Source organism: Anomalospiza imberbis, chromosome 15, assembly GCF_031753505.1.
Source record: "Anomalospiza imberbis isolate Cuckoo-Finch-1a 21T00152 chromosome 15, ASM3175350v1, whole genome shotgun sequence".
Lineage (NCBI taxonomy): Eukaryota > Metazoa > Chordata > Aves > Passeriformes > Viduidae > Anomalospiza > Anomalospiza imberbis.
The window spans coordinates 9,203,801-9,229,130 of record NC_089695.1 but is presented as its reverse complement, the minus strand read 5'-3'; the positions used below and the strand labels follow the sequence as shown (position 1 = coordinate 9,229,130).

The window sequence follows — 25,330 nt, the reverse complement described above, 5'->3', positions numbered from 1 at the left end:
CTGCGATGTGAGACTGCACTGGTGGAGCTGGAAGGTCCAACCATTCCCCAGACAAAGCAGAGGAGGAGGAAGCTGGAGGGTCTGTGCAAGCCCACCCCTCTGGTGAGCACAGGACTGCAGACCCACATCCCACCCAGCCACCTGCCAAGTCTTGCACACAGTCAAGTGTCACCTGAAAGTGCTAAAGATCCCACTGGGGTTCAATAAATGGGGTAAAGAAGAATAAGCACATTAAAGGACAAGGAAATATAAAATAAAATATTACAGAGACCAGAGAATAAGGAGGAAGGGGCACTTCAACCTCTGGTTGTGTGTTTCTGTGGGCACTTATAAATGGTTGGGGGTAAGAAAGTAAGAAAAGCAAGTTTGCTGTCAGCCAGCTATCCAAGACTGTCGCAGGGACAAGACCCCAGTGCTATCCCCACTCCTGTGGAGCTGCACTTGGGATCCATGAGGAAAGCTCAAGAGGTGTCTACAGCAGCCCAGGGGAAGGGATGGGAGGAACCCAGAGCAGGAGGGTACCCGAGTGTGATGAGCAGAGCCACGCGCTGCCACCCCGGCCCGCCCCGGGCTCACCTGGTGCACGCAGACGTTGCACTTGTCACAGAACACCATCTCGTTGCCATCCTCCCCCTCGGGCGAGCGGCACACGTCACACACCACGTCCTCGTCGTACTCGATGCCCAAGCCCTCCTCGGTCTCGATGGCGATGTTCATGTTCTCGTAGCACATGGTCTCCAGCTCCTCCAGCACTCGCTCCAGGGTGATCTCGTCCAGCTCGGGCTTTTCTGCAAGGCAGAAGGCAGAGCGTGAAGGCAGAGCCACCGATGCAGCTCCAGCACAGGCGCCCACCCGCCTTCGGGGAGCGTTTTGCCATGTGAGCATTTCACATGGCAACTCAAGAATGTGGCAAATCCACAGCGACGGTAAAAGCGGCGATTCAGAAAACGGCTGCTCCTAACTCGGGATGCAGTTTATATTTCATAGACAGTAACAAAATATTGCTGCTGGCTGAGAGGAAGGAAACCCATTCAGCTGAAGCAATGCGGATAATTGGGGCTGACAGTTTAAATGTTCAAGGAGACAAGTTTTGCAAAGATGCTTTCTGCAGCGAGGGCTCAGACAAGCTTTGGCAACACAAAGTCAGTGCTTTAATTGTTAAGGCTGAAAATTGACCATTTTAAGGCCAATTAAACAGAAATGTAAAACTGAAGCCAAAGGCAAAAACTGAGGATAAATGAGGCGGTTTTTTTGTGTTTGGGTTTAGTAAAATCAGGAGGTCAGACCCAGGTGGGTCTTTTATTCCCCTCACAGCAGGATCTTTAATGGAGAGAGATGGGAGAGATGCTTTACCAGAGCTTTCTCCACAGAGACAACCAGGAATATAAGGTCAATAACCAGCAGAAGTTTTTTAGAGCAGCAGCCTCTATGAGTGAGATACCCAGCTGCCTTTAGACAGGGCATGCTGCTACCAGGAGCTCAGCAGCCCCAAAATGGTGCCACACAGAAGGCTTGTCCCAGGAGTGCTGCATCCCACCTGCACACAAAGATCCTGGTGCCACAAATGCAACGTGAGGTCACTCCAGACAAGGAAGAAAATCTGTCAGGAGCAGGAGTGAGGTTTTCTGTAAAGGGTTAGATGCAGAGTTAAGCCCCCATCACACCCTGACTCCCAAAGAGCTCTATGTCATCAGAGGAGAAGGGACAGGGATAACAGAAGTACCAGCAGGATGCAATACAAAACACTTAAGACTTTGTAGTTCATTAGTGTGAAATATCTACAACTGACCAGACAGTGGAGGAGCCTGACCCAAACTGCTGTCCACCCTCCTTACTCCAAAGCAATGGAAGAAAATACCTCATTTATAAACAGAGATGGAGAAAAAGGGCTTGAGGAAGAACCCATAAGGACCAGTTACTAATGAAATGTTCAGTGAAGTATCTGGCATCCTGGTCATCTCTCAAGCCACGGTGTGATGTCCCTATTCTGGGCTGAACTCTGGGCTGCTCTAAAGCCCCAAGGGATGGGGTTGCAGGCGTCCCAACACCTCTGGCTGGATGGGGCTGGCGGAGGCTGCATCTTTCCCCCCATAGCCACTGATCAACTGAAAAAACTCTGTCAAGGGGGAAAGCATCACGTAGGCGAGCTCGGCAAGCAAACACACCATTGTCTGCCTTTTTAAGCTCTTCCCCAATGTTTCACTGGCACGGTTTCCCTTGGCTTGACAAGTCCCTGCAAACATCCAGCCTGGCATTTTACACGTCTATGTCGAGTCTGAGATACCATCTAAGACAGACAACACTGTTCCCTATCACAGCCCTTTCAAGAGCTCGGGCTGCTGTGCTGCAACATGCCAAGGAACCTGCTGATACCTGTTTGATTCCACAGCAGCCCCGGCGATGGGCGTGGGATCTCAGCCCCAGGCTGGCACAGGCTGCCTGCAGCCTCTGCAGCTCAGCAATGTGAAGCATCCTGCACTAGCACAGTGAGTTCTGAGCACCAGGGCTGGGATGGAGCCACCACCTTGCTCTTGGCATAGTTCCGGTTGGATGTCATGGCAACATGGAATGGTTTAGCTTGGAAGGGACCTTAAAGATCTTCTTGTTCCAGCCTCCCCTCCAGGGACAACTTCCACTAGACCAGGTTGCTCCAAGCCCTGTCCAAGTGTTCCCTTGAACACTTCTATCCACAGCTTCTCTGGGTAACCTGTGCCAGGGCCTTCCCCCCCCTCACAGGGAAAAATTTATTTCCAATATCTAATCTAAATGGATCCTCTTTCAACTCAAAGCCATCCTCTCTTGTCCTAACACTGCCTGCACGTTACAGAGAAAGAGCAAAAGAGCATTATTTCTGCCTTAATGGAGTCCTTTTACAAACACACCACCCGAGGTGCACTTGCTCAACATGACTTTATGTGAGTATTAAACCAGTCCAGCAAGAATATCCTCCTCTTGGTCAGGGTTTCAACTCCCCATCTGTGACTAAGAGCCTGGGCATCAGAGTGCCAGTCTAGAGTTACTCCATTCTTCCCAACATTTCAGGCTCTGCTCTTCTGGAAAGCAAAACAATCAAGGTGCTCCCAGTGCTTCTCCCCACACACTTTCCAGAGCTGCCCTGTGCTCATGGGAGAGGGCAGGCAGAGAGCTGGCAGCTGCAGGCAGCATGAGGAAGGAAAGGGAGGGGGTTTTCCACAGGAATCATGAACTCAACCTTGCCCAGGGTCAGGATCATGCAGGCATTGCCACCGTTCCACTTCACCTCGAGTGGAAAAAAGCAGCACCCATCCCACATCCTGAATTTTCCACCATCACCTGCTTAACCCTGGGAAGAAAGTTCATGCTGATCTCAAAACTCCTGCACCAGAGGAAGGCCAGAGGCAGAGGGAGAGCAGCACTTTGGTGGGGTTCCCTCATCAGCCTCTGTGGCATGCAGCTGTTACAGCACTACATGGGGCGGATGGATCCGCCCCTCTCACACTCCATTTCGGTGTAATTACATCAGGAATGCGCTTGCCAAGCGGCATCCCAAACACCTCGGAGCTTATTGGATTGACAACCGCACTTGATGGGGATGAAGCGATTAATCGTTTATGAAGCACTGAACAATGGGGCCTGGGGGTGAAGTGCTTTTTCCATTTGTGCTCCATTTATCTCCTTCTGCATCACATGAAGTTTGTGCTACTAAACTCCATTCATAAAATTGTCATCTTTTTGGCTGCAAAAACTCTCTCTTTATTGATCGTGGCCAGCTAAACAGCAAACAAAAAAATTCTCCACCAAAACACTCCCTGTGTACATGCACAAGTGACACTATTACTGTCTCCAGAGAAGGAAAGCAAAGACACAGACAACTGATCTTGGCCACAATTAACAAATCCAGCAATGTCCACATTTGGGACCATCCCCAAGTCAGCGGACTCTACCTGCTGACCAAGAGAACAGTATTTTCACCTGGTTAAGGTGTGCCAAGGTATTGGGCAAGAAAACAAAGCTTTTCTGAGCCCCCACAGAAGACAGCAGTGATAGCCATAAACTTCTTCAGAGTTTCTGTCTGGAGAGACACAGGCAGAGGTGAGACTTCAATCCCGTGCCAATATAGTCCCTGGCTATTTAGTTCAAACCACCAGCACAGGAGGAGTATGTCCCATCACCCCTTCCAGGAGGCCACCCACACCCTTTCCCCATTAACACCGAGCTCATTAACGATGATGGGTTTTGATGTGGCTACCCAGCCTCCCTGGAACATCCCAGTATTGCCCCACAGTGGGAAGGGCTGTAATCCAGGGAATGCTGCCTCCCACGGCCTCTCAGATGAGAAAATCTGTCCCCTCTTTGCACAGGGCAGGATGCTGCAGGGTAGCACCTTCCCAGCTAAAGGAAGCACCAGAAAATGGGGCTTGCTTCAGAAATGGAGGAGAAGAGGTGACAGATAATGATGCACTACAGGAGGTCTCCAGATCTGATTCATGAAAAGAAAACAGGAAGGAACTTTGCTTCAAGCAAAAAAGTCTTCCCTGTGTGTCTGTATCAGGGTCTGCCATGATCCCTGTAGCTCCACAGCCACCCAGCATCCTAATCATCCAAGGGGGCTCCCAAGGGGCCCAGCCCAATTCCACACAACTCAGCCCTTACAACTGCCCATACAGCACCTGGAAAACAGAATTTTAGCACTCTATCCCAAAGGAAGTGGGATTACTGGGCTGGCACTGCAGCCACAGCGCCGCGCTGGGGAGAAGTACCAGGCACATTCCTTCACACAACGCCGCCCTCCGTTGTAATTATTCCTGTAATATCGTAATTTATGTGGCATGAAGGAGCAATATTCTTCTGCTAAATGAATTCTCAGCTACTCCTTGCCGTAGTGTGAGCCAACACTCTGTGAGGGGAGGAAAAAAAATAGCTGGAGAGCCACCTTTCACAAAACAGAGACCTATTTCTGACTGAACTGTGCTCCACTAATATCAATTTACTGAAACAATAAATCCTTTCCCCCTGTGGAGAATACCTGGAGATAGAAACAGCTCATGAACAAACAGCTATCAGGACTGCAGGCTGTGCCATGTGCTGATTCACAGACTATAAACCTGGGAGTCTACTTTTCAGAAAATATATATATATAAAAAAACAAGCAAAATTACTGCTTTTTAAAATTATAATTAAAAAAAAAAGGGCAAGCAATTGTGAGATGATGTAGGCTCGTCTCTGACTATCTTGGAAAACCTGAGGTGAAAGAACGACAGGTCCCTGATGGGATGGGGTGGTCACACATGGTACAGGGACCACACAGTCCTGAAGTCTCCTTCCAGCTCACTGGCCCTCCAGCTCGCCCCGGGCAAGCCACTTCAAACCTGCCTGCTTTGGCACTCGTGGGGACACCAGCCACCCTGCCCCGGGCTGAGTGCCCCCCCGGGCATCCTGCAGGGACATCAGGGGATGACAGCCAAACACCTGAACACCACACCAGACCACCTGGGACTCCCCCAGCCACCTCCAGCCCACCACCTGCAGACACACAACCCTTGGACGATGCAGAAATTACACATTAATCTTTTATCGGTGTTATTTATAAACAGACCCTACATGTAAAGTGTGACCAACACACAAACAGTGAACTGAGCATCCACAGTGAAACCTCCAGACATTTTGTTACAAACAAAGCCTGCTAATGCACTTAAAAGATTTACAGGAACCAATTATCACCCTTTCTGCCACCCACCGACATCAATTATTGCTCAAATTTAAGATGATGACAAAATGTTTCAGAAGCCACTTTAGAAGCTGCTGTCTCTCTGCAGCGATGCTTGGCTCTGACAGGGCTGTCCTAGAGCACTCCTGATGAAAGCCTCCTCACCCTATCAGCAGCAAAACTGGAGTATTGCTGGAAACCACTGCAATTACTGCCAGGAATTTATGGAAACAGCAAAACAGTGACTTGATGTAAAAACTGATTGTGCTGAAAATGTGGAGGGAAAATGTGTTAAGAGTCTCCCACTGATCTCCAACCCTGCTAATCTATACATTAATGTGTCACATACAAACAATTAATACATTCATTTACATGTGGTATTGATTATCTGAATCTCTAAGGAGATAAATAAGCTCAGATCCAGAGGCTTGTGGTGTTTTACAGAGGGGAATAGCTTCAAACTGACAGAAGGCAGGGTGAGATGAATATTAGGAAGCAATTCTTCCCTGTGAGGGTGGTGAGGCCCTGGCACAAGTTGTCCAGAGAAGCTGTGGCTGCCTCATCCCTGGAAGTGTTCAAGGGCTTGGGGCAATTTGGGCTAGTGGAAGTTGTCCCTGCCCATGGCAGGGGGCTTGGAATGGGATGAGCTTTAAGGTCCTTTCCAAACCAAACCATTCTACAATTCTATCCTGGGGTGCCCTGCACAGTGGGACATGGGCACACGGTGGTGGGCAGCAGCTGCTTGGAAACAGGCTCTGCCTGGGGAGTGCCAACTTGCTGCCTCAGGGTGAAAACGGGGCTCCCAGAATCCCAAAAGGATGCAGTGGGATGGGAGCAGCCTCAGAGTGTGACACCCAAGACTGCCAGGGTGGGAAGCAGCCACTCTGTGAGGAGCAGGACTGACAGCAGCCTCTGCTCCACTGAGCACATCTTGCCCAGGGTACCCCACTGACTCCAGCTTATTTCACATCTACTTGACCAATCTCACCTCCGCCCAGGGAGGCATCATCTCGTTAGTGCACAGACATATCTCAAGTATGCAGCGATGAATTCCCCCCGGAGCTTCAAAAGCAATCCATGTGACCTTTGCATGTTCCTGCCATAAAATACCAGGAACACCTCCAGCTCCCAAGATAGAAGCTGTGGTGGGCATATGTGAGCAGAATACACCATATGGATTAAGTCAAGGGAATACTTAGAAACTTCAACTCTGCCTTCAGCAAAATTGATTCCGACAACAATTTTAGCAATTTCTTGAGGATTTTCCGTGTGTTTATGAAGTGCCGATCACTGCAAAAGGATCTTTCAGCCTTGGTCTTTGAAGTCTCTCTAGCTCCACTCTTACAATAGTTTTGGATTTAGTAGAGATCAAAAAACACAGCATAAAATGTTAATGTAAAAATGAAGACTTATGGCATGGCTCCTGTCTAAAAGGACAGGCCTGTGCTGCCTGGAGTGGCATGGACATTAATCTGGCTCCAGGCTCCATTCAGTCTTCTTCAGATCCACTTTTTTACAATCTCATATTGCAGCAGCAACAAATAAAACACTTAGGCATCCCTAAACACTGACTTCATCTCTAGCACAAAAGGGTTCTTTAAACAGCACATTTCCATCGAGTACAGCAACAGCTACTGAGGCATCTTACCAGGGGGTTTAAAACTATTTAAAGCTCTTTTATGTTTAAAACTTTTGCTTTTCAAGTAAAACCTTTGCTTTCTGGAGCAATTCCACTTAATTGGGAGAAGAGTCAGCAGGCAGAATGCAGAAAGCTGTAGCTATCTGGAGGTTTATCTGATCTTGGTGATAAAATTCCATCCCTGGGGTGACCTAAAAAGGACTGGAAAAGGCATGTGCTGTGTGCTACGTAGACCCACGAAAGGCGAGCTGGATGATCTCATAGGTGTTTTCCAGCCCTCCTCCCCACACATCCTCAGAAGCCAGTCAGAGATCTGGATCCTTCTTTGTCATTAAATATTTTGGGAATGACATATTGTGCCCCTGGACAGCCCAGTGACAACAGTTCAGCCAAACACCCATGAGGAATTTAAACTTCTGCCTACCTCCTAAATTAATGCTGGGAGATAACTCCTGACTCCTCTGAACGCCGTTCTCTAGTTAAGTCATGTTAATGATCTCAGAGATTAGCAAAGCAGGTTTGGAAATCTCAGCGAGTCATTAACGGTGTCATTAATGTCAAGGGCTTCCGGGAGAAAGCGCTATTTATGGACTGCCTTTGGACCAACCCAGGCAGCGGCAATCCTCTGCCTCGGCTGATGAAGGGCCCCCAAATCCCACCCTGGCTTTTCCCATCTGGGAAGCAGAGGGAGTAAAGCCCCTGCTCTGTCCCAGCCTAGGAGCTGAGCAGCAATGGATTTGCTACAGCAGATTTCCTCTACGAGCACCCAAACCCCATCACTTCCAGGGGCAGGGAAGGAAGATGCATCCTCTCAAAGAAGGTGATGACCTCCAGCCTCCACGGCAGGCATGGCTGCCACGGGTGATGTGACCGTGTCCCTGCAGACAGGAGCACCAGCTCCCATCCTGCTTCCCACCTGCCAAACCCCCAGCTCCCTGCAGCACCAGGGATGGGGCATTATCAAAGCCACATCTTTTCCTTTCCAAGTCACTGGAAACAATGTACTAGCCCTTGCACTGCTAGAGAAGTTGGGGTAGGGGGAAAGATAACAGAATCTATTGGGCTGAAGCTGTATCTGCAGTGGATTTCACATGCCAAACACTGGTTTTCAAAGCTACTCTCTCCCCAGCATATTTAAGGCTCAGCCAGTAATGACAGTGCCCCCTCAGTGACAGGTATGGGCTGGAGAAGCAGGTGATGGGCAGTGATGGTCTCTGCACTACCACTGCTGAGATCACCTTGGTCCTTATCACCATCTAGAGCTGGTGATGGCAGGAAGGCTCACGGGCTTCCTCAGATTCTGTGGTTTTCATCCAGCCTGGCCCCGGACAAACTTCTCCTAAGGACACTCCTTGGAAAAGGTGACTGGCTGATAAATGATATTTGAGATGGAGGGAAAAAAATGCAGCTTGCTCAGAATGGCCAAGGGTCAGCAGCAAAGCACTGCCTGGGTCCTGACCTGGGATTCCCTGGGGTGCTGAGGTGCCAGCCCACACACATGCCTGCACAGAGCAGGGGTATGGTTGGCATGAAACTCAACTTCCCCTTCTAAACCCAACTCACTCCCAAGGCAGCGCTGCTGGAGAAGCCGGCACTCTACCCCAGCACTCGTGGGTTTGGCACATGCCAGCCCAAAGGTGACATGGGGACAGCCAGCAGCCAGTCTGGTCTGGGGCAGGGACCTTTCAGTTATCTCAACCTTCCATCACCCCAGGAGCTCCACATCTGGCCACTGCATTGGAAACCTAATGCTTTGAAGAAATTATAAAGCAAGGCAAATTTAATCCAACTGAGCTGGAGAAGCCAAATCTCTGCCCATTTCATTTCTAGAGACTTATTAAATACACACAAGAAGAAGTGGAAATAGACACAATGCTTCTCTGGAGCCCAGAGACACTTCTGATGGCCATGCAGCTGTGGAGATGGCAAGGGAAATGTAGCAGGGAATACAGTGAAGGCACAATGAGGTCAGAATGATGCCCAGTGTGGTTGAAGGTGGTTTCTTGATGCAGCAACGGCAGCTGTGCAGGGGTAGGAAGGGCGGATCCTCTGCAAGTCCTGAGCAGGACTGAGGCACTTGCCTTTATCCAGCAGCACCCTCTGCTCTGCCCAAGGACTTCATTGTAGCTGCACCTGTGTGTGCTAATGACAGAGCTGAGGCTGCTAATACAGGACCAGCTAATGAGGGCAGAACTGACTTGTGATTTCTCTGTGATGCTACAGGCTCCACAATGTTGAGATTATGGGAAATCCAATGTACAGGACACCTATACCAGATAACCAGACAAACTGTGAAAGCAGCTTCTACAACTTTCTCAAGGTCATGGTAACAAAATTTCATTTCTGAGCTTGCTCATGCTCCATGCAAGCTCATTGAACTGCATCTTCCTGACCTCATCCTGAATCCTGCTACAGCCCTCAACCAGCTGCCTGTGAGAGCCAGCACAACCCTCCTGCTCCGCAGTGCACTATCCCATCTGCTCAAGCACCTGGTCAGCCCTCACTGACCTCACAAGGTGAATGCTTTCTTGAGGTATTACTCTTACCTGCAGAGCAGCAGCCACACCACAGGAACCCTTCCCTAACAAGGACTGGAAAATCCCTCCACAGTCTGGCAGGACTACACACACCCATGGGTCTGTGCCAACAAATTTGCCCAGCAGACCATGCTAAGCACTAGTGCCAATGGTCAAATTCCAAGCTCAGGTACTTGCACTCAACCAAAATCCACTAAGGGATTTGAAGAATGTGCAGTGATATAACAGCAGTGATGCAGGCAATGTTATGCTGTGATATCTAGAGATGCCTGGAACAGGAAACAATCAGGACCAGCATTTCTGACATTTCTTCTTCAAGGCCTTTAGCTCCACATGCTTATTCAAAAAGCCTGAATGCCCACTGTGGGATACCCAGGCCACAAAGATAAAAAAAAAAAAAAAACCAGCAATACCCACCCATCTCCTTGAGCTCCATGTTAACAAGTTCCAACCAGCAGGCATCGAGCTCGTCCAGGTCATAGCGGCTCATTCCTTGCAAGTAAGTCCTTGTAGCTTCTGAAATCTCAGAGACAGGCAGGCTGCTCGGTGAAACCTGTGAAAGAGAGCTCTCCAGCTGGGGGATGATCCTGGAAGAAAAGAAGGGGAGATTGAGAAAGAGCTACAACTCAGAAAAATATTCTGTTTCTTGCCATGGAGGGTAAGACCACACTGGGCACCTGACTCTGTGAAGGAAAACAAAGCCACTGCACCTGAAGTCAGTCCGTGGGCCAGCACTGACAGACGGCCTCAGCAGAACTACTATAGCAAGAGTGTTCCCATTCATCCACAGAAATTAACTCTTTACATGAGAAAAATGAGGTGCAATGGAGATGATGATCTAAGTACTGGCAGCAAGCCCCCCAGCCATTAACTGCTCCATGAACACCTCCAGTGTGCCTTACACTGCAGTGCCACATCCACGCCGTGTTGGACAGCATTTCGGCACGCTTGGCACTGGGGAACATCCCATGGTGGCCTGTAAGATTTGTTCTGAGTGTTCTCTAATCACAACCACAGGCATGGGGAGAGGAGCTGCCTCATCTGCTGCAAACTCCCTGCACAGAGAGCAACCAGGCGCTGGCTGTCAGCTCTTCTGCCTTTCCTTGGCAACTCTGCAGCAATATGCATGATACTTGCCATGCACATGTCAACAGTGTCACGCCTAATGACATGCAAGCAGAGGACAGGCTGGAAATGAGAAGCAGCCTGTGGTGCCAGCTGACAGATCTCAGTGAAGTTGGGAGCTGGAGCTTGCTGCAGTATTTGCACAGCTCAAATTTCCTCCCCTGAAATCCACCTCCTGGCACAGATATCAAGCCAGAAAGATGCTGCAAAGTAACAGCAACCAAACATACCTCACTGCAGCACGTCAGCCCCTTCCAAACAGCTTCTCCCCATGCAAAGCTGGAGGACCCAGCCCTGCTCTTGCACCAGTGCCAGCTGGGAAGGCTTTTACTTGCCTTCTGTCCTGCTGTGTAAGCTAATGTCAGAGCATCGAGTGCCTTGTGCTCTGTTATGTGCCTGGGGCAAAGCCATGGTGTCCATCACAGAACCAGATGAATTGTGGTACCCAATGCTCCAAGGTCTGTATGTGCCAAGGAGAGACACTTGAGCCCAGCTGTCCTTGAGAATGAGACCCTACCTGCCTTGCCCATGGTCAGGAAGGAAATCTGTAGCAAGGCAGGAAAATGAACTTGGGAGTTCCTACAGACCCAGACATGCAGTTTAATTGCTGTCCTCTGTGGTCACAAACACTGGAGGTACTTCCAGAGCCACCAGCAGGGGAAGCAACAATTTATGGCTCAGAGAGGGAAACATCAAGAAGTGGGTTCTTATTATCTCTTTTGCTTTAATTTCCCCATCAGTAAATTGAAAATAAAGATGTGACCTAATGTCCTGGGTACATCTCCAAATTTAAGTTAAAGAACCAAAGCCGCATGGAAGGACAGCTCTCAGTCCCCACATTTTAAAACAATCTAGGATAGGACTTGGGGATTCACTGATGTCTCTACTGCAGAGAGCAGTCATTAACACTGAAACTAGGCATGCTCCAGCCACAGCTTCAGGACTGGCATCTAAGGAGCTCACAAACCCCTAAAATCACAGAATCACAGAATAGATGGGTTTGGAGGGAACCTTAAAGATCAGCCAGTTCCAACCCTCCCTGCCATGGGCAGGGACAACTTTTACTATCCCAGGTTGCTCCAAGCCCCATACAGCCTGACCTTGGACACTTCCAGGGATGGAGCAGTCAACAGCTTCTCTGGGCAACCTGTGCCAGGGCCTCACCACTCTCACAGGGAAGGATTGCTTCCTAATATCTAATCTAAATCTGCCCTCTTGTCAGTTCAAAGCTATTCCCCCTTGTCTAGTCACTACATACCCATCTAAAAAGTCCCCGTTCAGCCTTTCTTGTAGCCCCTTTAGCCATTGGAAGATGCTATTAACAAAAAAAAAAAATAAAGCAGGAGCTGCTGGTGCAATGTGCATTGGTTCATGTCAGGCTGAACCTCTCCTTCCCACGAGCCCACGTCTGGGTCATCCCTCAAAGAAACAGAACCTGGGTGTGGGAGCAGCCAGGCTGGGCACAGCCTTGTTACAGGAGAGAAAAAACCAGTCCTCCACCTGCAATGAATGCTTCTGTTGGGAAGAGCTGCCTGAGCAGGCACGAGGTCAGGGCTATAAGCCCTCATTAAGCCAAGTTACACAAGCTGCTCACCCAAAAGCCCCTGCAACAGGTGATGCTCTGATACCGAGCCAGCCACGGATGCTCGGGATGGCAGGAGGAAAAGAGCTGCTATTTTTACCCTGGCATAAAATTGCAAAGATTAATGCTCTGTGTACACATCAAAGGAGTATCCTGAACAGGTCATTTACTGTATTGACAGCACTGAAATGCACTCAGTGTGATAAGGATGCTGACGTGATTGGAGCAACCCCTTGGGGTTATCTCACACAGTGCACAGGATACTGCCCGTGTGTGGGACACAGCACCTGCCTGAGCCTGGGCACGTCCACTCCCACCTGGGCACACAGCCTCCACCTCCTTTCTGCAGATATCTTAGAGAAGTTTTGCTGAACCTGATGCTCAGAGACAGGAGGCAAGTGACTCTCCCCTCGAGTCATGCACCCGCCTCCCATGCTCCCAACCCCCCCCAAACCTGGATTCATGCTTAGACTCTCAGGTCCTGGCTTTGCACAGTCCCTGGTGATGCAGAGGTCACAGGGAGCTCAGGGGCTCACTGATGGTAACAGCTCCACCAGTGATCAACACCCAGCTCTTTCTAACACTGTAATTAAATGCAGTTTGCTTTGGTTTAATGGGAACTGGCACTTAAAGAGTGACATTTTGCCTCTCACCACGTCACTGATGATGAAGATCAAGGTAATGAAGATACAAACATCTAACAAGCTCACCAGCGCTCTGTTAAAAGGTCTGAAACATGCCAATGCAGTGATGGCAGGTGCCTCTCCCTGTCTGGGAACACAGGGATCAGGGAGGGATGATAGGTGCTGCAGCTCTCAGCAGATACTTTCCTACAAGGAATAAGTATTAATATGAAAAGTATCTTCTTAAGAGGATCACTAAACTTTTGAAGTTTCCTCCCCATAACCTCATGCTGATCTGGCAGCATGGGCTGGGATCCCCTGGAGTTAACTCAGGCATGGGGATGTTGGGACATGTTTGTGCCATTTTCTCAACATTTCAAATATCAGCAAACAGAGAAGGTCAGAAATGAAGAAACTGAAACAGCTGCTATATTATTTTTATATGTTGAGAAACTTGTATAACCCTATGAAGACCTGCTGGAAGCCTGGTCCAGATCAACTCCGTGACTCATCTCCAGCACTCAGTTAAACACAAAGGTTTTATGGCTTGAAAACAATTCAGCAAACCCTAAGAGAGCCTGTCCCTGTTCCCATGAACATTCCTCCCACCCTGAGGGGAGCTGGAGGCTGCCAGATGCTGAGGCTCACATGGGGCATCCCAATGCCCCAGAGGTGCACAGCTGCCACTGATTCCTGGATTTGCTTTGGTGGATAAAATCACGTTCCTAAAAGGCAGCCCACTCCTTCCTGACACATGCTAACTCACCTGGAAAGGGCTTCCTGGTGTTGAGATATAAAGATCAAGGCACAGTGACAGTGCCTTAGGCTAGGAGGAGCTTCGGGAGTTTAAGTTTACTACAGTTACTACTTAAACTACAGTTTAAGACAAGAGAGCAATCCTTTGGAAGAGACCATGCCCTGCCTCACAGCAATACAGAAAACACACTAAGCTGGGCACCCTTCCTCACCTGCAGTAGCTTCAAGAAACTGGAGCCCAGAAAGTTGCAAGCTTTGTGCTGTCCCAACACTGCAGAGGAGACACAGAAGAAAAAGGGAACAAAGCACAGAGGCTGCCCTCACCAGTGCCTATCCAACTCCTGCTGGGATCCAAGAGCTGGGGATGTCATCAGGGCTCCCCTTTTGTGCAGGGACAAGTCTTAATCCATTGGGAAACCATGTTTCCAAATAGCTGCTTGGTGGACAAAGAGATACCCAGGCTGGGTGATGAGGAGTCTGCACACGAGCCACCAACCCACCCAAACTCCCTGCACCATCATGGCAAAGAATCACAGAGGCAAAGCCTCCACCAAGAGCCAGACCATTCACAGAAGCTCGATTACACAGGAGGAGCATTTACTCCTTTATTTATCCAGAAACACAGCATTTTTTTTAAATCCTGTATCAATCAAAGGCTCATTTAAATGAAAGGCTTAAAATTGGGATCAGCCTGAAAATCACAACAAACCTGAGGCCATTAGTCTGAAAGTGGGTCTCAAGGGCACTTGAGGAAAAGGAGTAAGTGGACCCCAACACTCTTGAGGATCACATCTATCCCTAGAGAAGACTACACAGTAATAAAATATACTCAGCAAATTCCCATGGTTAATCATCTCTGTAAACTGAATGCTTCACTTGGCTGAAGGGAGAAGGCTTTTTTTCCTCTGTGCTCCCTTTTAATATATCAGATAGAAATAATTAATCCTGCATAGTGTTTCTCATCTAAAAATACTTAATTTTATTGCAATGAAGACATTAGTCAGTAATATTTTCTTTACCTCCATTCCAGTCTAAATTAGTCTTGTCCAATGTCCATAAATAAGAGAGCTTAAGAAAGTCAGTGGAAAGATAGCTCTGCCAGCAACTTTCAGTGCTGATACTGTTCCTACTGCCAGCTCTGCTTATGGGGGAATTCTCTTGTGGCACACAACTACTTTAAAAGGGCAATTTAAAGGGATGATTTTCACTTTCTGTTTATTAAAATAGCAGGCCATTTGGACTGAATGCCCCATTTTCTTATGAACTTAAGCTAACAGATTTTATAGATGATACTGCCTCTCAACAGCAGAGCAGAATTTAAGCATTTAAGTCAGAAAAAGTGCCTGGGGGTATAAGGGTGAAGGATAGGGTTGGAGATAGTGGTGGATGGTCACAATAATGAGCCACAACCCACACACAAGGGTTTGTGATCCTCAGCATCCCCACACCCAGATTTACTGACCATGTTACTCCTACTTCTTTTATTTTTATGGCTTCTAGTAAAGGCTACAAAACCATGAGCCAAAAACTATACTCCCAAAGCTGGGCTCAAAGAGGAGAGGGAATGCCAAGAAGATAATGTATGTTTAGGTTTTAAATAAACTGGCCTGAGGTTCAGACCTGCAAGCAACTGGCCTGACCAGATGGATGAGCCTAAAAGTGTCTTTAGGATCCATGTCTTGGTGCTAACAGGTACCTGTGCACTTCACCCCTTCCCTCCTTGGCTGAAGATACTCCAGGTAACATCTGGAGCACCCTGGTCACCAGCACAGAGAGTTCAGAGCTCTGTGGGCACCCTGCTGTCACCCCTGGCATAAGCCACCTGACACCAGAGCCCCTGGACGCTGCAGAAGGGACCACAGGTACCCAGAGTCTGTCAACACATCCTCCTGTGGATGGAGAAGAGATGGGTGGGGGCAGCTGGACCCAGAGAGGGAAGAGAGAGGTGACACAGTGTATCTCAACAGGGCCCTGTCACCAAACTCTTTTATTTTAAAACAAGCAAGAACCTGAGAAGAATGAGATGGCACCGCTGGGACCACTTTGTGCAGAAAATAAACAATTTGCAGTATTTCCTTATTGGCTGCTGGAGCCAAAACCCCCTCAAGATTTGGCAACAGCCTCTGAAAATCCATGAAAATTTATCATACATACATCAACAGAGCAGCCACGGAACGGGAACCTCTGGTCTGGGAAGGGAAACCTGTGATGGCTGATGGCCCCCTCTGCCACCCATTTTGCACCATTTGTAGGCTATCTTCATGGCAGGGGCTGTAACAAGCACATTCCTAGCAAAAAAGCTTGATGGAGGGAACTTAACATCAGCCCTTCCCAAGTACATCCATGCCTGAGCACACAGCTCATGCAGTTTGTCCCCACTGCCGCTGATGGGCACAGTGGGTGGCTGGGCTGGCACTGCCCTTTGCTATAACCCAAAGCCTCCTTTAAGTGCTTGTCCCAAAACCTGCACAGGCAGTTACACACATAGTCCAGCCAGCAAGCTCCATTCGGCCTTTGCTGCTGTACTGAGAGAACAAAGCAGCTGAATTTGGCCCCAGGAGGATCTACCAAACTCCAGTAACAGGAGCAGCTGTGCCCAAAACACACCCCCGACCGCACAGACATCGGTGGCTAATGCTCAGCTCTGTGAAGGTCCCTTTGTGCTCCCCAAGTGGCACTGAGGATGTTCAGGAAGGGGTTAATGCTGCTTGCAGCAGTGTCCTGCCCCCGGGTACCAGCAGCCAGTGAGTGCAGCTCCAGGTGACGTAATGCCTGGGTGGCTGTGCAGGCTGCACTCCCCATCCCTCCTGCTGGAGATGCATTCCTCAGGGACCACAGGATGCGTCAGGGACCCCGGCATGTCTCAGGGACCCCGGCATGTCTCAGGGACCCCGGCATGTCTCAGGGACCCTGCTGTCCCCTGCCAGGCAGGGAGCAGCCCAGGACAGGGTGCCGCAGCTACGCCCACCATCCCTTTAGCTGCCGCTGCTGTCTTTCCCAGCTGAATTCTGACACTCGGCGCTACCCAGTGAATATTAGAAATTTTCATTATCAGCTTTTAAAACATGCCCAGCCACGGGGAGCATCTGATCCGTGAGTAGCGCAGCACAGCTCCACAGGCACCCGCAGCTGCCGGCACATCAAACTCCTCTCAGCTCCAGGACCATTCAAGGGCTTCTCTCTTTGGGCTTGGAAATCTCCCTGTGACAATCCCATTTCCATGCAGAACGTTAAAGATGGGGTAAGGTGACCCCTCTGGAGCTGCTGGCAATTTAGGATTTACATAGACAGGTTCTGGAAGTTTTACAGAAATGCAGCTGAAGCTCCCAAATAAGTAAAGAAAATGTTTAGTTGTAACATTTTACAAGTAAGAAAAATGCTTAGTTGTTCCCTCCCCACCTGAAATCTCCTGTAACAGCCTGTAACCATAGTGGGTCCTTCCAGGCCCCTGCAATAACATAATCCTCTAAGGAGAAAGTGATTCACTCCTCTTTGATGTGATAAAAAGAGGAAAACAAGTGAACAGGAGGCACTAAACAGCCATCTTGTGAAACCCAGACAGCTTTTCCAATTCCATTTCTGAGCTGTTTATCACCACATAAAAAGCCCGATACCCAGCAGACTGGAGGAAGACCAGTGCTGATGTCCTTGTCTTTCTCACATTTATATTCCAGCCTAAATCTCACTGAGATTTAGCTCAACAAATGAATTATTTAAGTGCAGCTCTGATTCAGTGCCCAGAGAATCATTCTGATGTAGATGGGAGCGGGGACCTGGTACAGAAGAATTGAGGTGCAGAGCAGTGTCTGCTTTGCCAAGGCAGAGGAGAGCAGCATAGCACAGCTGGGTTCATCTCCACAACTTCTGTGAGCGGAAAACCACGGCTGCAGGGACACAGCAATGGCTGGGCAGTGATTTGCTGGTGGGCTGATTGAAACAACAAAATGCAGATGTTTTTCTGGCAGACTAGACAAAAGCAGTGTCTGGGCTGAGAGCAAAATACACGCATAATTTCTGATGCTGTGCAAAGATCTTCTCCATATTCCTTTCCCCCTTTTGTCTCTGTGCCATTCAGCTCTAACAGTGGTGTTGAAGGCAGCAGGGGGACTGTGCCCTGCTGCTGGGAGGTGACACAGCCTGTGCTGCTCTTCTGGCTCTGAAACCCAGCGAAACTTAGCAGCCTCCAGATCCAGGGCAGCTACAGAGGATGCTCACACAGCACCTTCTCCCTGCAGGCAAGCAGGGCAGAGCCAGCCCCAGTACCCACAGGTTCCTCTCCCCCTTCTCCCAGAGCATCACTGACCCACCTGGGGGCCCTTCAGGGACCCATGTCACACAGCAACCTTCTCCAAACTCAGCCTGAAGGCTGCCAGTATTCTGCTCATTTCCATTTAAGCAATATATGTCATGGAATTGCTACTAGAGAAGCCAGGGACACTTGAGTGTGTGCTTTCTGGATGTAAAAAGACAAAAAAAGTTGTTTCTTTATGTAACTAAAGCCAAGCTACTAACATTAAAGCATCTGGAATTAATTATCCCAGCCAGATAATGTTTCCATAATTACTTCAGTAACGCAAACAGCTCCACTTGCCTTTGCATGCACCTACTAATGGAGACCAGAAACAGAAGACATGAGCAATGGTGGCAGCTCTGCACCTGCCATGGTCTGAGCACAAGCCACGGCAGATCAAGAACTGGACAAATTCCCCTGACACTGTTACTCACAGAGCTGAGTATGGCAAAGCTCAAAACACAGACACGGGCACATGATGACAGCTCCCATCCACCAGCATGGTGTCTTCACACGGGTCTCCTTAAAGAAACACAGCCCACTGAAAGCAAAGCTTTGAGGAATTTGAAAAGGCAGCATCCAGACTCTTAATGTGTTCTGGATCACTGAACTAACACTGAACCCTGAAACACATGAGAGCAGTTCTGATGCTGAGACACTCGAAGCAGCCACAGCCCATCCCAGAAAACAAGGAGGGATCAGCCTGCCTCTTCCACCATCCCTGTGCAGCTACACTTGCTTGGGTGCACATCATGAAACCCCAGAATGGTTTGAATTGGAAGAGACTTTTAAAGGTCACCTAATCCAAGCCCCATGCCATGAGCAGGGACACCTATAACTGGATCAGATTTTCCAGATCCTCTTCAAGTGAACTGAGAGAAACCACTACGGGCTCTCCTCCACCTCCCCAAGGTCCTGGCAACATAGCGAAGCTCACTTTCCAGCAATACTTCACCTAAATTCAACAGGATTACCCACAGCAGCACCAAGAACTGAGCAGCTGTTCCTGCTGCTGGGTTAGCCCACTCCTCCCATTACTCTGGAGAGCACTTAAAAGTAATAGTTGCTTGCACTGTTCAAAGGGGACCCAAGGTGCACTAAATCACTAAGAGGTGATTTCATTAATGCTGCGGTTGCAAGCCCAGCAATCAGAGCTGCTGGGGTTTGCCTGGCTACACGATAAATCCATGGTTCTGGATGGAGAGCAGAGGCAATGGAGTGAGATGTGGAGGCTCCCAAGGCTGTACCAAACCAGAGTCTGTCCCAAGAGCTACAAACCTTGTTACAGAGCAGCAGGAAATCAAGCTCACTCGTTCTATACGTTTGCTGCTGAAGTACACTTGACTTTCTGTGTGCTTGATCCAGTATAAACCACAGGCATCCACTGGGAAGATTAGCAAACATTCAAAATAAAAGTCCAAGTGGCTCAGAATGAGGTAAGAACAGGCTGGATTAACACATTTCCCATAGCAAACTAATAAAGGTGAGGACTTGCTGAAAGCCCACACAAGAACTTGTCAAGCAGAGAGTAAACCAGAAATGATGACAAGTAACAGGCAGAGTAAATCACGCTTACTCCTTTGCGAAGCACTCGCAGGCACTGGGCACGAGCCAACAACCTCCTGCAGCACCAGTACCACCTCCTGCAGCACCAGTACCACCTCCTGCAGCACCAGTACCACCTCCTGCATGGCCCAGACCCTCTGCTGCCCTGGGTGTGATTCATCCCATCCTAAACCAGGTACCTGAAGCACTGGCAGGACAGACCACCCTGGGCACAGGCCATCCCTCCCCACTGCTTGCAGGGACAAGGGTTGCCTGAGCAGATCTGACTGGAAAGCTCCCCTTCCCAGTGGCAGAGCTGGAGACTCAGTGATGTTACATCACTAGGATTATTTTGCAGTCCTGGATCAGTGCCACTGGTCAGCCCATCCTCACCACAGCCAGTTGTCACTGTGGGGGTCCCCAGGAATGGGCAGGCAGGGAACCTTCCTCCCCCCACACATAGCCCAGGGCTTCTGATCAAAACATTTAGGCCTAGGGCAATTGGGATTTTCATTTCTTTTGATCAGAGCACAGTCTCTGAGGGAAGTGCACATGTATTTCTGGAGCATACCAGAACCCAAGCATATTTAAGGGCAGGCAGCCACAGAACAGGGATAACCAACCCAAGAAATAGCCCTTTGTAAAATAGCCAGCATGCCATCTGCAAGCTCCAAACTCACACATTTTTCATGATGAGCTGGAGGGAAGGGGAAAAAAAAAAAACAGGGAAAAAAAAAAAAGGATTATGTTGAAAAAAAAAAAGCTCTGCTCCAAAAGCTACTCAAAGTGCTGCAGAATCCTGCCTGCCCCTTCTGCAGCAAAGCCCAAGGGAAGCAGCTGATGAGTCAACAGCCAGCCTGCGTCGCCGACCGAGGAAAGGAAGTCCAATCTCACCACTTGAGAACAAAGTGTGCTGGTTCATCGAGTACACACTGAGAACGCAGCCTCGGGAAGCCCTCCCCGGGCTGGGAGCTGCAAGGATACAGCCTGGCTGCCAGCCAGCCCTCCCGAGGGACAGGGAGAGGTGACGTCCAGGCATAGCTGGGACATCTGCATCGTGCCACCCTGCTGCCAGGCCAGCCTGGCCATCTTTCCTCAGGCTACCATGCTCCACATTGCAGCAGAGACTGCTCCTGGAGGGATTTTCTCCCTTTGCTGGAATCGCTCCCTCACAGCACTGGGTGTTCTGGATGCAGCACCCAGCCCTGTGAGGAGCTGCAGTGTCTTTTCACTGCAGGATGGGGGAAGGGATTTGTCTCAGTCCTACACCCACTACTGGTGCACCAGTTCATTCTTCTCCCCACCTCAGTACACTCATCTCCAGCACTGCTTCCCACAGACAGACCTGCTCCGTGTGCCTCCTCTGCCAATGACACTGGCATCACAAAACCACGACCTGCCAGCAACTACATACCCTTGGAAAGAGCTGCTGGAACTCCTGGAGACATGGGGGCAACTCCTTATGGGAGTCCAGTAACGAACAACACAGCCCGGAGGAGATGCACAGCGAGCGGGCAGTGCCACGCCATCGCAATCCAGCCAGCCCTGCACCAGCTGGATGCGTTCCCCGGAGCACAGCCAGGAGCTGCCTGAGCTGTGTGTGTGGCCATTAGAGAGGGGCGGCGGGGGCTGAGGGAGGAGGACAGGACAGGGACACGGCCATCGTGCCGACACGGCAGACGGCGTTTGCGCCGGTGCCGCCGCCATCGCCGAGCTGGTACTCGCCGGGGTTGTGCCTTCCTGTTAGCACAGCACTTTCTGTTTTCTGTTAAAACAGGGCCACAGCGACGATGCAAGTATAGATCTGCAATGCCAAGAATATCTGGGAAGCCTGCCAGCAAGAAGCAGCCTTCCTGCTCGTCCTCCCGCTGTGTGCAAATTCACAGGAAACAGAATCTACAGCACATACTAATGTGGCTTAATGCGAGATCCAAGAGCCACCTTGAGATCCTACTTCCATCCCTGTCAGCCTGGGGAAGGAGCCACATGCCAAGAACATTAAATCACTAAATAAAGGAGGAAATAAAACCTGCACAGGTGCATAAAATCCCACATAGGTGCCGCTGCTTTACAAAGTGATGCTCTGCTGTGCAAGCTCAACATGCTGCCAGCATCGCCACCAGTAGGAAGGGACAAGCCCAGGTCCCTGGCACATTCACTGCTCAAAAATGGCTTCACAGTCTCCTACAATCACCCATATCAACCAGCAAAGTCCGTGTCCTTTGGCGTTTATTATGGTGTGACTCTGGGAATACAAAACTCACCTGAAACATCTTCCCATTTACAACAGGAGAGGTACCCAAAGCCCTGATGCTCCCAGTCTGCTGAGAACTTACTCTTACTTTACCTTGTTTAATCCTGAAGCTGTACTGCAATGAGCCAACCTTGCCTCCAACACCCAGCTGCACCCCACAGGAGACTGGGACCTTTTAGCTGGATCCCCTCATGCTGGAATCTCTGTGCCTCTGTTTACACAACTGTAAAATAACTGCAGAGTTCACACAGGGGCTGTAAGGCTCAGCGCTGGTCCAAGAAAGCCAGTGGAGATCCTTCCACTATGGGCTCTAGCAGAGGTGGAACACAGGGTACCACGGGGATGCAGTGTCACCACCACCCACACTGCAGGTGACACATGGGCAGGGGATGCCAGAAGGGAAGGGAAAGCTGTCCTGACTACTCACTCCTCTGATAGCTCCCATCTGACTGGAAGTGGCTTTTATCTCCACAGAGGAGCCCTTCAAGCTCCGGGCAATTCTCAGGCCAATAAAATTCTCAGGCTCAAATAAAACCCTTTTGAATAGCTGTGAGCCAGAAGTGATCGTGGAGAGGAAACAGCTGATCTCCTGAGCTGCCTCTGATGACCCTGGCATCCAGGTGGCTGCCAGCAGCATCCTCCTGGGACAACAAGCCAAGATATGCTGTACCTCTTCCTTTCCTGCTTTCCTCACAACTGCACTGCAATTTGTGCTAACCTAGAAAGGACCCTTGAGTTTAAGGCGGCTCTTAGTGGAGGCATTTTGAGACAACTGCTTTCTGGAGAAAGCATTCCTTAAAATACAGCTCTTGCCTTCTGCCTCTACCCGAGCTTTTGACATTTTACAGCTCCAGTAAAACAAAATGCTTTAAAAATCTCATTTTCAGCTTTGGAGGCACAAAATCTAGAGCCAGTTTCCAAGCAGCCAGGCGGGAGATGAAAAGAGCAGCAGTGGCTCTGTGCACGGCACCTTTCAGACAACTCCATCTCTGCTCCAACACAAGGCACCTTTTGGACAACGAGCTCCATCTCTGGAGTGGGAAGCAGCTCCCACACACCCCACAGCACAATCCAGTGGCTGCTGATGGCTCAGCCCAGGATCCAACTCCTGAGCATCAGCACCAGGGGCTGGCTATTATTTTGGAGGCAGTGCTTCTCTGCTCACCAGCTCCCAGGGCTCTTCTCTCCAGCCTCCCCACCTCCCTCTAGGAATCTCACATGGAAGTGGCTGTCAGAAGTGACAACATCAGGACTGGATTAGCACAGCCATCCCCCTCCTAAGGGCAGGATGCTCTGTTACACCTCTGAGATGGGGGAAAGCAGAGCGCTGACAGCGAGGAAGAAAGAGCATCAGCCACTGGGCTCCACGTTTCCAGTCCACATGAAGCATCAGTGCTGGGACTTTTTTCAGCAGATTAAAGGAATTTGGATTGTCCATACCCAACACAGAGAGGATGTTTGGTTTACACAAATTTTTTTGAGTAGGGAGAAAGGAAAATTTGGAAGCAAAATAGGAAAGTGATGCCGAGGCCATGGGGCAGCAGCCACAGAGTGAGGGGCAAAAGCAGCAGCTCAGGCAGGAGCAGCAAGGTGGCTGCCCCTGGGAGCGAGAGTGGGGTGAGCAATTAAACTGGTAAAGCAATTAAACAGGGGAGGTAAATGGAATTGTAAGGCCTGTTAAAGCTGCTCTCTTAAGGCAGATGAAATAGAGTCATCTCTTGTGAAAAAACATTTGACATTTCTCCAAAACAGGGCAAGATGCAAGAAGGAGCTGTCAACCCTGGAGATAGCAAAATTACTGCAGTCTGCACTGTCCCTGGCAGTCCAACACTGCCCTCTCCACCTCCCATTCTCACATCAGTGGCCCAAGTGGGAAAACCTTGAGGGCAGGGATGCTTTGGGAGGGAGAGCTGCTCAGCAGAAGCACACAATCTCTGCTATGCCTTCTGGCGTGCATTCTGTCCTGATTAAAAAAAAATCTGGCAGTGTCACTGCCTGTCCCCCTGGGAGTGCATCATGGCTACAAACCAGGTGCAACCATTAACACTGCTGTAAAATGAGCTCTTCATTTCACTCCCATCACATTGGGGAAGGCAAAATATCCCAAGCAGGCTTCTATCTGAGGACAAAGCCCTCCAGGCCATGCTTGCTGTCCAGCCAGCAAATAGAGATGGTTCAGGCAATTGAGACACAGTGCAAGACAGAGCAGCAGGAGAAGAAAGAAGAGGAAGCTGAAGCTGTGGGCAAGGAGCACAATCTCCAAGCAGCCCAGGAGCAGCCTGGGATGAGCAGAGTGTGACACAAACTAGAGGGGCTGCAGAAATCCACCTGGGATTAGCCGGGAGTGACGGAGTCAGCAATGAGTATCTGAGAGGTCATAGAGAATGGGTCAGATTTCAGAATTACAGACTTACAAAGGACTTTTAAAGGGGTCATCTAGTTCCAATACCCTGCCATGAGTGGGCACACCTTCCACTAGACCAGGTTGCTCAAAGCCCTCTCTAGCCTGGACATTCTTCCAGAGATGCAGCCACAGCTTCTCTGGGCAACCTGTGCCAGCACCTCTCCACCCTCACAGGGAAGAATTTCTTTCTAATATCTGTTGCTTTAAAAACAAAACAAATTCTTGTAGAGCAAGGCTTGAACTCAAAACAATGTTGAGGTACTGAAGAAAGAGCTGGAACTATTTCAGGAGGCAATTCATCAAGGATTATGGAAAAGTGCCAATTTTGAGAATAATCAATCAAGCAAAATAATCTCAAGAATTAGGAAATTCTTCAGAGGATAACACTGGAAGTGAAACTGACACTGGAAGTGAAACTTCACACTCAAGGTGAGTGGGCAGCACCAGGATGTCCCCTCCAGAAACCAAAGGGGGACACCACCACCATCACTGTGGTGCTGGGGGTGCCAGAGCAGGACAGAGTGGGATGGGGACCTGGGAGAGAATGACCTGTTCCAGGCACCACTCTAGGGATATCCATGTATGAAAACATGCAGCAGAGCTGCTCCAGGACCCCATAATCCACGGGCTTGGGGACAAGAAGAGAGGTGCATTTCCAGCCTGTCCTGCACCCCAGGAGCCTCTGGCTGAGAGGTCTGGGATGCCAAATCCCACTGCTGGGAAGCAGCACTCCCTGCTCTACATGGGCACTGCCAGCCCAGGCAGTGCCACGCTATCACTTTTCAGCTGGAAATAGCCCCAGCACGAGCCCTCAGCTGGGAAGCAGAGCACTGGCAAGGCCAGACTGCAGTTAGCTATCAAAGACAACTAAAAAAAGATATTTCACAC

General features: G+C 49.6%; 1 protein-coding gene across 1 annotated transcript in view; it reads right to left on the bottom strand.

The window, feature by feature from the left end:
• Positions 1-25,330, bottom strand: part of JADE2 (jade family PHD finger 2) — a 69,433-nt gene that overhangs the window by 25,176 nt on the left and 18,927 nt on the right. The window contains 2 exon segments of the mRNA XM_068205740.1: positions 577-788; positions 10,280-10,449. Coding sequence (XP_068061841.1) covers positions 577-788; positions 10,280-10,449 — 382 coding nt within the window.